This window comes from Pollachius pollachius (assembly GCF_949987615.1).
Source record: "Pollachius pollachius genome assembly, chromosome: 19".
NCBI classification, from domain to species: domain Eukaryota; kingdom Metazoa; phylum Chordata; class Actinopteri; order Gadiformes; family Gadidae; genus Pollachius; species Pollachius pollachius.
In genome coordinates, this window is record NC_136952.1 from 9,247,705 (window position 1) to 9,259,865 (window position 12,161).

The 12,161-nt window shown below is 44.7% G+C and overlaps 1 protein-coding gene across 1 annotated transcript in view; it reads right to left on the reverse strand.

The window, feature by feature from the left end:
• adamts14 (ADAM metallopeptidase with thrombospondin type 1 motif, 14) overlaps positions 1-12,161 on the reverse strand; it is a 44,169-nt gene that overhangs the window by 7,348 nt on the left and 24,660 nt on the right. Inside the window, exons 9-19 of the mRNA XM_079756467.1 lie at positions 11,952-12,084; positions 11,226-11,339; positions 10,681-10,829; positions 9,674-9,846; positions 8,508-8,641; positions 7,401-7,524; positions 7,116-7,196; positions 5,641-5,804; positions 5,314-5,479; positions 4,686-4,818; positions 3,456-3,663 (exon numbers count right to left, since the gene is read on the reverse strand). Of these exons, the coding sequence (XP_079612593.1) occupies positions 3,456-3,663; positions 4,686-4,818; positions 5,314-5,479; positions 5,641-5,804; positions 7,116-7,196; positions 7,401-7,524; positions 8,508-8,641; positions 9,674-9,846; positions 10,681-10,829; positions 11,226-11,339; positions 11,952-12,084 (1,579 nt within the window). The remainder of the gene's footprint in view (positions 1-3,455; positions 3,664-4,685; positions 4,819-5,313; positions 5,480-5,640; positions 5,805-7,115; positions 7,197-7,400; positions 7,525-8,507; positions 8,642-9,673; positions 9,847-10,680; positions 10,830-11,225; positions 11,340-11,951; positions 12,085-12,161) is intronic.

The window sequence follows — 12,161 nt, forward strand, 5'->3', positions numbered from 1 at the left end:
AAATTTCTTCTTTATGCCAAATCTTTGAAGAACCTCAAACAGGAAGTGCCACTCCACCTTGTCAAAGGCCTTCTCGGCATCCAATGACAAAATAGCAGTGTCCATACACCCTGAATTTTCAAACAAAATATTAAGAACTCGTCTTATATTATGAAAACCCTGTCGTCCCTGAACAAAGCCGTTTTGATCAGAGTGCACCATTTGTGGTAGAAGTGTATCTAACCGTCTGGCTAATGCTTTGCAGAGAATTTTGAGATCGTTATTAAGAAGTGATATTGGTCTATACGATCCACAAAGGTTAGATGCTTTACCTGGTTTTAACAATAGTGTGATTACCGCCATATTTAGAGAAGGGGGAAAGGACCCACTATCTAAGGACTCTTTATACATTTCAAGTAAAGGTGGCAGTAGCGTTTCCTGAAAAGCTTTATAGATTTCAATGGGAATCGAATCCTCGCCAGGCGTCTTACCCCCCTTCATACTCCCAGTGGCTGCAGATAATTCCTCAATGGTTAAGTCTAGGTCTAAATCATCCAGGAAGTTTTCTTCAAGAGGCTTGATGTTCAATGAATCCAAAAAGTATTTTTGTTTTTGCAAGGCTGAGGCTGAAGAGTCTGTGCTGTATAAGTTCTCGTAAAAACCTTTAAAAGCTTTATTAATTTCTTTAAGGTCACTAGTCTCCAACCCATCATCTAGCTGAATAGTATTTATTGTTCTTTCAGATTCTGATTGTTTAATACGCCAAGCTAAGAGTTTACTAGCCTTTTCCCCTTGCTCATAATAGGACTGTTTCAATTTCAGCAGGCTTTTAGTTGCCTTATTGACAGATAAAACATTATACTTAGCTCTAAATTCATTAAGTTCTCTAAAGGACTGTTGGGAAGGATTTTTGAAGTGTTTTGATTCAGTTTCTTTTATCTTTTTTTCTAACTGTTGCATCTCCAGCCTCCAAGATTTTTGTTTATAACTTGTATAACTTATCATATGTCCTCTCAGGAAGGCTTTAAATGCTTCCCACCGTATAGCAGCTGATGTTTGAGTTGTGTTATTTACAAAGTAATCATCAATTTGTGCCCCAATAAACTTCATAAATTCTGGATCCTTCAGCCAAAATGACTGAAGGCGCCACCCCATGGAGAAATTCAGTGACTTTGGCATGTTTAGTCTAAATGAAACTGAAGCATGGTCTGAAATTACAATGCTGTCGTACCAGCTTCTTGTGATTGTTGACATCAAGGAAGCAGAGACCAAAAAGTAGTCAAGTCTGGAGAATGTCTGGCAGGTGGCAGAATAACATGAGAAGGTTGACTGATTAGGATAGTCTCTTCTCCATATGTCAGTTAAATTAAATTCTTTTATATATTGTAATAACTCCTTTCGTGTCTGGGCATGGGAGGTATCTATCCCCGTGGATCTATCAATCTCTGGTTGGAGAGTGCAATTAAAATCTCCACCTATTATGAAACTACCAGACAAATCAGCCAGGGACAAAAACAGATTTCTGAAAAAAGACGGGTTGTCATCATTGGGTCCATATAAGTTTACCAGATTTAACCTAATTGAGAGTATTTCACATTGAATAATAATGTATCTCCCATATCGGTCTTCATCCACATTAATGAGATGAAAGGGTATGGAGTTATGTATCAGAATGATTACCCCACGTGAGCGAGAACTAGATGAAGCAGAAAAAACTCGACCTGGCCACCTCCTCCTCACTTTTACTACATCTTCAGGTGTTAAATGTGTCTCCTGCAGAAAGACTATCTTAGCTTTTAGTTGTTTAATCCTACTCATTACTTGCTTAAGCTTGACAAGTTTGTTTAGACCTCTTACATTCCAAGAGGTGAACTGGAGTTCAAATGACATGATATAATACTACATTGTATGTGCGGGTTGGAATTGAGTATACAATACAGAGAAAACTTAATACAAATGAAAATAAAAATATGTGCCTTAAGACGTAGACGTAAACACAATAGGGTGTACTTCCCCAAACGAAGTACACGCTTCCCTCCCCTAGATCACACTTCCAATAGACCCCTGAACAGAGTCTGACTATGGAACTAAGCTGGTCCACCCACATGTCGAGGAACAGCATGCTCAGCGATCATGTTGGAGCTCCATGCAAAATATTAAAAGTTAACTTATTGTGTATTGCAATCAGAAATAACCACTTTGCAGCAAAACATTAGACTTAAATTAACAGTCTTAAACAGTCCAGGAAAAGCTTATCGCGCCCGTATTGCGGCTGCATTCTTTAAACAGTCCAGGAAGAATTCAGTTACCTGTATTGTGTCAGCACTAAACACGTTAGCTTTCTCACCACCCAGCGTTGCCTAGCTTTGCGACTTTAATTCCTGCACAAAAGCCTCCGCTTCAGATGCAGTGTCGAACGTGTGCCGTCTTCCCTTGATGGTCACCAGAAGTGTAGCTGGGTGAATTATTCCGTAACGCAGGTCATGGATAGAAAGGGAGGCTAGTTCTTTCTTTGCTGAATCAAAGACTTTTCTACGTTTTAGCAGATCCGCCGACACGTCGGGAAAAAACATGACATTCTTATCGTCGACAAGTATCTTTCCCTTGCTTCTGGCCGCTTTCATCACTCGAACCTTGTCGGCGTAGTTCAGAAACTTCATCACCACCACTCTAGGGCGTGTAGCGGTTGGTTGGCTTCCATCTTTACTGTTGAGTCTACCAACTCGGTGTGCTCTTTCTATAAGCAATGGCCCAGTAAAGTTCATTTCACCAAGAGCTTTAGGAATCCACTTTTCCAAAAAGTTACGCACGTCACCTCCTTCGGTTAACTCAGGCAGACCCACCAACCGCACATTCGAGCGGCGTGCTCGGTTTTCCAAGTCATCCACCTTTAGCACAAGCTCCTCCATAGCTGCTTTCATGGTGGTGGTCTGTGTTTTCAGAGATGTTAGGTCATCTTCATTGGCGCCAATTCGGTCTTCAGCTTCGGTCAGTCGGCCAGTCAATGACTTTAATTCGCCTTGCACTCCCTGAATAGCGCCCAATAGCCCATCAAACCTCGACACAAAATCTTCTTTCATTGTCTGGATAGCGTTGAGAATTAGACCAGGGCTAATTGTGTCGTCGTCGCTAGTATTGGAACTAGTTAGCATCGTCGGGCTGGAAGAATCATCGGTTGATTTAGTAGATTTTGAAGTCTTTGGCTGCAGTTTCGGTGGCATTATGGCTGTTTGCTGTGTTTTTGGATCAGTAGTAACTGTTTGGTAATTCTTAGTGGCTTCCTGATTATTTTTCTATGAATTGTGCATGGGAGCTCTCTTTCACACGTCTGCCTAGCAGCGCGCCATAACCGGAAGTCCCATTAATGATCTCTATTTGACTTTGACTTTGTTCTTCTCTCTCGAGATTGAAACTTTCCAGGTAGAGAACGTGTACATTTTGGGTTGGAACCCGGCGCCTTTGGGCTGGAGACCTACCTGAGACCACGCCCCCGTCCTCCACTGGGCGGGGCAGACCGTGCTGTTGCACGTGCGCCGCAGTTCCGGCCGCTCCTCGCTGCAGTGCTTGGCGTGCACGGACCTGGTGGTGCTGTTGTGGAGCAACTGCAGACATTGCACCACCCGTGACTGGTAGCCCAGCTTCCCGCACGTCTTGCTGCACGGCGTCCACTCCTCCACCACCCACCTGTCCACAGAAACAGGCTTAGCTGAGGTGCTGCCACGAAAGGCTTTTCAGAGGCGGAAGGCTTCCCGTCAGGTGCAGCACAAAGCGCACAGACCCTTTTATTTTTGGTTTCGCACATACAAATGTGAACTGAAGTTCACGGTCGGTGTGGTTTGATGCTGAAGCTTTGACATTGATTTACTTTCTTTGATAATTCAAATAGAAATAATTGCTTTCAAAGTTTTGAGAGTATATTGAACGTAAAACTTTAACATTTTAAGCCAGAAAATGTGTCGCAATCAAATAACACATCTCTCACAACTCGGTGCATTCCAATTATCCTCATCCTTATCATCTTTTTTTAAATTATAATTATTTTGGATTGGAGTGCATAAAGTTTGGAACTCGATTTATTAAACTTGATTCCAACAATTGTTTTGGCATCATTAAAATGTTCAGCCATTTCTTGGTCTCAGATTCATTATCTTTATTTGTATTGCAAAAAATTTGCAAAAAGCAAACAGACCAAAACAATTAGTTCTGTTAAAACCTCAAAAGCTCACTAATACTTTCAGAATAATTATTTTAAGTTTGCAGTGCAAAAGGTTTTGTCCTGGACACAAAGACACAAATCTACCTCCATAACTTGGATGCAATATTTCTCTGATCCAACCCAAAGTACTACGTCTTGATCCCAAAAGGGTGGAAGTGCATTTCATCATCTTTTAAACTTTCATAAATACATCAATGCTCTGAAGGCACTGCCAACCTTTCTTATTCAATCCTTTTATGTTTGTTCATGTTACCTAAGGCATTTAGAAAACACTTTACCAAGTTCATCCGCCCTTAAATTCTGCTTTCTCTAAGTGGAAAGTTGGTGTCGGGTTATCGCACACAGTATTTTCGGAATAATACATATAATAATATATATATTATAATATAATAATAAAAATACAAATTCGCCAGCACAGGCAATATTGCTTTCCGGTGCTGCTATTTAAAATACATTGAGACGTTGATGTGGTTGATTGGTCTGCTCTCACATGGGCTGGGCACACTCGTGGAGGTTGCAGCGTTTGCGGATCGGTTTGGGCTTCTTGCTGGGTTCGCAGATGTTGCGATTCACCAATCGGTTGTTGTTCTTCCCCCGGCAACCATATTTGGTGTATTGTATACCTAGAATGAGGGGGGGGGAGGGGATGATCAGCTTATCAGGGTTCCCCAATACATACACACATGAGTGTGTGGACACACAAATGCACAAATACCTACATACACACAAATACACACACACACACACACACACACACACACACACAATCGCACAGAAACACAGACTCGCATGTGCGTATTCACACACACACACACACACACACACACACACACACACACACACACACACACACACACAATTGCACGCAAACAAAGACACAGACCTGCATGTGCGTACACACACACACACACACACACAAACTTATGTTGGTACACCCACTTTCTCACACACACACACACACACACACACACACACATACTAATGTGAGAACGCACTCTCGCACACGCACACATACGCATGTGCATGTTCTCGCCCACATACACACACACACAGACACATCTACCAACCAAACAGCCATATACATTAACAGCGGTCACGAGGCGAGCCGCTGCGCCCACCTCCCCCACAGGGCTTGGAGCACTGAGACCAGCTCTTCAGAGCCCACTCGTAGGTGTCCAGCTCCGTCAGCAGCACGTTGTTGTTGGTGATCTCGGGCAGAAGGTCCTCGTGGATGATGTACTTGTAGGTCAGGCTGATCTTCACGTCTTCCTCCTGGGGAATGACCTACGCCCGAGGGGGGGGGCACAGATCCAAACAGAGGTTATTTCTGGGGAGGGCGAATGGAATTCTAGGTGGACTGGGGAAAAAAAACGAACATCCGTGGCAGGGGTGAGAGAAGGAGTTGGGGGGGAGGGATGGAGGAGGGATGGAGCGGGGGGGCTCACCAGCACCACGATGGCCTCGTAGAGCGGCCCGGTGGTCTTCAGGGTCTCCTTCCCCTGGTCCAGGGAGTACTCCCACTCTAGGCCGTTCTCGATGAACACCTTGGACTGGGCCTCTTCGCTCTTGGCGTTCAACACAAAGTGGCCGGTGACCTGGTTCTTCACAGCTGTGCCGACGGGGTAAAGGAGACAGAAGGACGGTCTTAAGGTCAGACTTAACTTAAGCGTTTGACGTTTAAAATGTTCCCCGGCTGCGAGACGAGTGCGTTCCTCGGTTATGTTTAGGATAGAGAAAGAGCATATAGACCAAAACCGCATTAGGTATTTTGCCATGGGCGTTTGCTGTTTCTCCATTCAGCCGCTAACCTCTGAGCTGTGTTTCATCTGATATACTGATATTATGGGATACACCATCACTGTGCTGCTACACATTTGACCTTCAGCTTTGATGTTGCGACTTTCCTGCTGGGCGGTCATTATAATTAAAGGCTTCCAACGCCTTGGGAACCCCGCCAGCCAATAAACCCGGGCGTACTAACCAATTTCATACAGCCTCTCACCAACAATGCATAACTGCACAACGTTTGACTATTTAATTTTTTTTTTAATAAATGCATGAAAAAAACAAATCAGCATGTTAAATTATTACTGGGACGTACTTTTCAAAGGAAATCAATAGATTTTATACACATTTTAAATTCATGGCTTGTTCTCTTATCCGCAATATATAAATGTGGGATTTCGTAAAAGTATACTATAGGGATTCTGGAGAGAGAGGCATAATAAAAGGATGGCAGGAACCAAACAATACATGCAGCAGTAAACAATCCCTCAGTGTGCTACCATGTCCACCTCGGTCCTGGGGAAGATAATGCTGTGTGTTTGTCAAGTAGCAGTAAAAGAACATTGTGAATGGGGCAGTTCTTAGACGTTGATGAAGATGGTGATTCATGTTGCTTTGTTTGTACGTTTTGGTCCCTAGTACACAACAGATTTCAATTTCGGTCTGGAGGTGAAAGCGTTTGGGAACAGGTGTCCTAGATGACCCTGGAGGTATAATGCACCTTTATGAGTGAATTATGTCACCCATTTTTGCTGGAAGTAGGAACAGGTTCACACCGACCCTCAATGAGTCATCCAGAGATGCTATTAACGTTGGCTGGTAGGGCCATTGCACTTCCATCCTTTCCTCCTTCTCACTGTCAAGTGAGAACCTGATTCACTTGCGCTTTTTATCATTTTTGTTGTGTGTGAACAAAAGCAGGAGATATATAATCTTACAAAAAAATTTAAAAAACTGAATTGTACATCTTTATATCATCAACGTTCTTAATCCCCCGTAGGATAAACTAGTTCATTGCAACAGCCCAGCAGCAGTGGAAAAACACAGGATAAAAATTCAATAATAATAATTAGTCGAGGAGCTGTGGCATCGCCTTTGCGATTCCTCTTTCTCTTTTGTTTTAACTGACACTCACCGATTATATGAGGCGATGTCCCGTTCTCCTCGATCACAATGTGCCGTGCGCCCGCTGGGATGTCAAACATTTTCAGCAGGCCTACCGGGACAACGGGTAACACAGGGTACACAGGTAATGGTCAGGTACCTCATCTCACTTATTTGGATTTCCATCAAACCCCAGCGTACGGTGTCTGTATGGCATTTTCTTTGCTTTTCGTCAGGGCAAACTGGGGGCGGTTGGAGCCTGCTGTGCCCGCCGGACGCTGCTACCGACTGTGTGGTGGACTTGACGGCATCTAACCTGTTTTCTTTGGCGTTTTGGTGAGGGTCAGCTTCACAGTGCGACAGTGGGAGTTGTCCCCCTCACAGACGCCACACTTGTCTTCCTGTTTGTAGGATCCCACTTCCTTGTCACAGGCAACATGCTGGGGGGGGGCGGGGTACAAAACAAGGTCACAGTGTGTTAGATATGGGCGGGAAAAATGATTTTGTAAGATGAAAGGGACACGTGGGAGCATCACAGCAACAGCAACAAGGCCATAATGTTCACAGAGATCTTATAATTGTGTGTCCAAGGACTGATGTAGATGAAAAGGAAAGAGATAAGTGGTGAGTGAGCCTGAGTGCCATACATACATACAATAATACATCTATGTGTGTGTAAGTGTGTGGTGTGCATACTTGTGTGTGCGTATGAACGTGTGTGTGTGTAAATAAAATAAACAAATAAACAAATCAAAAACAGTCGCTTATTCGCTTCAAACTTTATTTTCTTTTCAAAACTTGGGAATTAATACGACGAGGTACCGAGCGGTTGAAAACAATGTTGGCTTCTCCTGTGGCTGCCTTGCGCACCTGCGTCATATTACTTAATATGACTTTGGCAGCAGCCTAATGTTGCGCCATGCACGCAAGTGCAAACGCGAGCAGCCAAGCTGCGTGCCTGCCTGCTTTCAGCGAGTAATTAATATTATTTGTAATTATTTTTATTTTTTAAAAAGATATTTATCAGTCACAGCCCTCACAGCAGCCTTTCTTCTTCGGGTAAGTCGAGTAATTTAATGCCAACCGTAAATCTTGCATATCAAGTAGGCTAGCAAACGCCATTGCCATTCAACTCAGTGTCCGCTGACTTTCTGCTTAATGTGAAACTCATAACAAGTCGTGCATGTATGCAAGTGTGTGCGGTTTCGTTTTTTTAAGTACTGGTTCGAGAACCGTTTTAGCACGGGAACTGTTTGAAAAGTACAGAGTACGCACCGGTATCGGATAAAACCCAATCGATGCCCAACCAAGTGTGTGTGCGCGCGCGCGTGCGTGCGTGCGCGCGTGCGTGCGTGCGTGCGTGTGTGCGTGTGTGTGTGTCTGTATGTGTGTGGGAGGGCCCTCGCGTGTGTAGACAACGTACCAGGCACTCCCCGCGGGCACACACACTGAAGAGGTCTTTGTAGCTGCAGCGGGTCCCGTCGTGCATCACCTGGTTCATAAACACCACCTCCCCCGTCTCCTTGGACTGGCAGCTCAGCTCACACTTATGGGCCTCTAGAAACACACACACACACACGCACGCATACGCGCACAAGCACACACACACACACAAGCACGCATGCACGCACGCACGCACGCACACAAGCACGCACGCACAAGTGCAGACACAAACGCACACACGCACGCCAGCACGCACACACACAAAGATTAAAACTCACTGACACAAATAAAATTCCTATTTATAATTCATGGTGACTTGGTTTTAGACACATGGTATTACTGAGTAAAGAACCATCTTAAAGACAAAAGACTAAAGACTAAATATAGGAAGCCTATATTTATTCTGTGGACTTGGGGGTTGGAACCTGGAAGCTTTTTGATTAAGATTCTGTTATTGTGTTGCATTTATAACACATTTTTAATGAGGAAGGGCCAAGAAGTACTTTTTTTGCTCTTAATTAAAAATGTGACATTAAAAAGGTTACAGACACACAATGCAAGACAGCCCATTGAATATCAGTGTAAAATTAATGACCAATTATCCTTTCATACCAATCTATCGTCTTGTGTTAAAAGCATTTTCTCCTACTGTCACATAAAATAGGATACAAAAGGGATGTTGGATAAAAAACATTGATTACATGGTCTCTGGAGAAAGGTGCATTAAAAAAGAAAACACTAGCAGCATTAAGCAATGCTACAGTGATCTACCCCGCAAACGTCCATTCCTTTCACTGGGAAACCATTACGGCAAAGTCTGTGTGTGTGTGTGTGTGTGTGTGAGTTTGTCGACTAGCAGAAATAGAACATTCTGTGACAGGTTTTAGCGATTTAGCTGGAATGGACTTCCTCCAGATGCTGGACCTAGATGTTAATAGGACACCAAAGAACTATATAAACCCGCCTCTGCTAAAACGTGCGCCTGTGAAATCGACGTGCCGCGCTCTGCAAATGTCATTCCTCCGATGTTATGTTCCTCCTCCCCTGGCAACGGCTCGGCGATAACCTATCTAAGACCATAACCTTTCAGAGTTGCTGAAGCCCCCTGAAAGGTTATGACCCGTCGCCCTCCCCATACTGACTAACCATCTGGGTGTTCATAAGGCAGCCAGGTGTGCTTGACATTGTTGTGGTACTTGTTGCTCCTCTTGACACACTGTTGTGCGCGGAAGTCCTCGTAAGGTCCAGCGCACTCCTCCGTGTTACACATCTGGTAGTCGAAGGTCGAGCCGGGGCATTCTCGGCCTCCGTACGCCGGCCTGCGCAGACAGGTATGGAGAAAAAAAAAGAATCAAATAGAGCGGTTTATTATGATCGGCAGCTCGCCTCAAAGGAAGACAGGGCTGCGTGTGGAGCAGGTGGAGCTGTTGGTGGCTCGCGCTGCCCCCGCGTTGTTGAGATGGAAATGAAAATGAAACGAAAGGATTAACAGGGCAGAACATTTCCTCTCCGTGTCCCTTATCTGCAACCTGTGCGTGTTATTAAACATTGTGTATTTTTTGCCTGAACAAGTCAGTTGTCAACAGCAGGGGGAATTGCTGCAAGGTTTACTTATTATGGGCGGCAACCTCCCTCTCAGCAGAGAAACTACGATATTGTCTGCCTATCGGCGCACGCCAGGCGTCGAGGAAAGACTGGGATCGCCGGAACATTCTCAAAAGGTCTCCCTTTGTCAAAAGGTCTCACATTCTCACAATGTCTCCCATTTTCAAAATGTCTCCCATTCTCCAGGACCTCACAGTGCTTTAAAGGGCCAGAGACCATTTATGCTTTTTGTAGTGATCCTGATTTGCCGGTGTGTTGGAAAAATACATATGTTGTCATCCAAGGCTTTGTTTCATATTCTTTGTATTGTCTTGCCACCCTACCTTTCCTCAGTGTCATCTAAATGTAAACCTTTGTGCTTTGGTAAACCTGTCACAAGGAAGGGGGCATCCCCTTATCCCATTATCAAACCTAGGTTAATGGTCTACAACTATTGTGTGCTTTTTGCGTTTAAAAATCTCATCTGTCCTCGACGCAATATAATAAGGAAATTGAAACACTGGCCAGGCGGGCTGTCTTGGTCTGGAGACCTGCTGACTCCTACTCACACAGGGTTGTTGCACTGCCGGCTGCGGGAACGTATCCCGCCCCCGCACGTCCGGGAACAGGTGCTCAACTTGGACCAGGAGCCCCAACTGCCATCGTGGCCCACGGGCTGCTGGCTGGTCATCCAGATGCAGTGGCCCTTAAAACACCACTGAAGAAGAAGACAACGCGCAGGAAGGAAAACATGTGTTTATTCCCTTTTCACAGAATAAAATTGCTAGACAAAAACCAGAAAATCATTTTTAATTGGGTGATTATTTAATAATATCAACATGAAGATTAAAAAAGACAGAAATGTATTGAGAGAGAGAGAGAGAGAGAGAGAGAGAGAGAGAGAATATTTTCAAGCCTTCAAGAGATAATTGCTTCCAATGTTGTGCCATTGTAAGAAAATTCCTGGATAATTCTAGGCAAATTATATCGACAAGAAGAATAATTATCTCCTCAGCGTTTAAAACCCCTTCCAGTGGGTAATAATTAGCTGAGGTGGTCCAGTGGGGCTTTTTAGAGTGTTTCGCTTTATCACTTTGATTAATCTAAGGTGTACCTTGCCCGCCGCACACTCTGTTCCATCCACTGGTGGGCCTTTCTTGGTCTTGCAGAAGTACTGGTTGTCAGGGTGACTGCACCACAGCTGCTTGCACGGGTCGTATGTGCGGAACTGACAGTTGGGGGGGGGGGGGGGAAGTACATGTCAGATGTCAAATCCTTCTTGAACATGTAGCATATACAACGAGAGTTCTTCCATTTCCTCACGTCGGGAACCAAAAGATACTCGCCCAACCGAAAACTCTGAGCAGAAATCGGTGATCCTTTCGTTGGTTGTATGAAAAGATCGCAAATTCTGTGCTCAGAGTTTTCAGAGTCTGGCGGCGATCCACCTCCCACCAAATCACGATCCATTTTGGCCGCAACCCCTTCATAAGGAAACCCTGGTTTAGACTTAAGAAGTAACCCACTTTGAGACCCCCATTTCCTCTCCAGTCAGGGCCTAGTGAATTAGATGGTTGATTGAGGTGAGAATGAGGTGCGTGTGTGTCTGTGTGTTTGTATTTGTGTGCCAGTCTCGCTTTTCCGTCTGAGTACTCCTTGTCACAGCGATACCAACATCAATGCAGTCACCCCCACGTGGAATTGCTTTTAAAAGATTATCCTGGTTGAAGATGCCGAACCCAACCTTTACAGATGATTAAGAACCCCATAAAGGCCACTATTGTGTGTGTGTGTGTGTGTGTGTGTGTGTGTGTGTGTGTGTGTGTGTGTGTGGACTCACAGCGGTGCACATTTTGTATCCCACGCCAAAGTCAAAGCGGCACTGCTCGTCCATGGAGTAGTTGATGCCAGGGAGCTCGGTGAGCTTTGGCCACTTCTGTTTAAAGGGGTCGTCCAGGAGGCAGTCATAAGAACTGATGGAGAGGGGCGAGGAAGAGGGGAGAGAGAGAGAGAGAGAGAGAGAGAGAGAGGAGAGAGAGAGAGAGAGAGA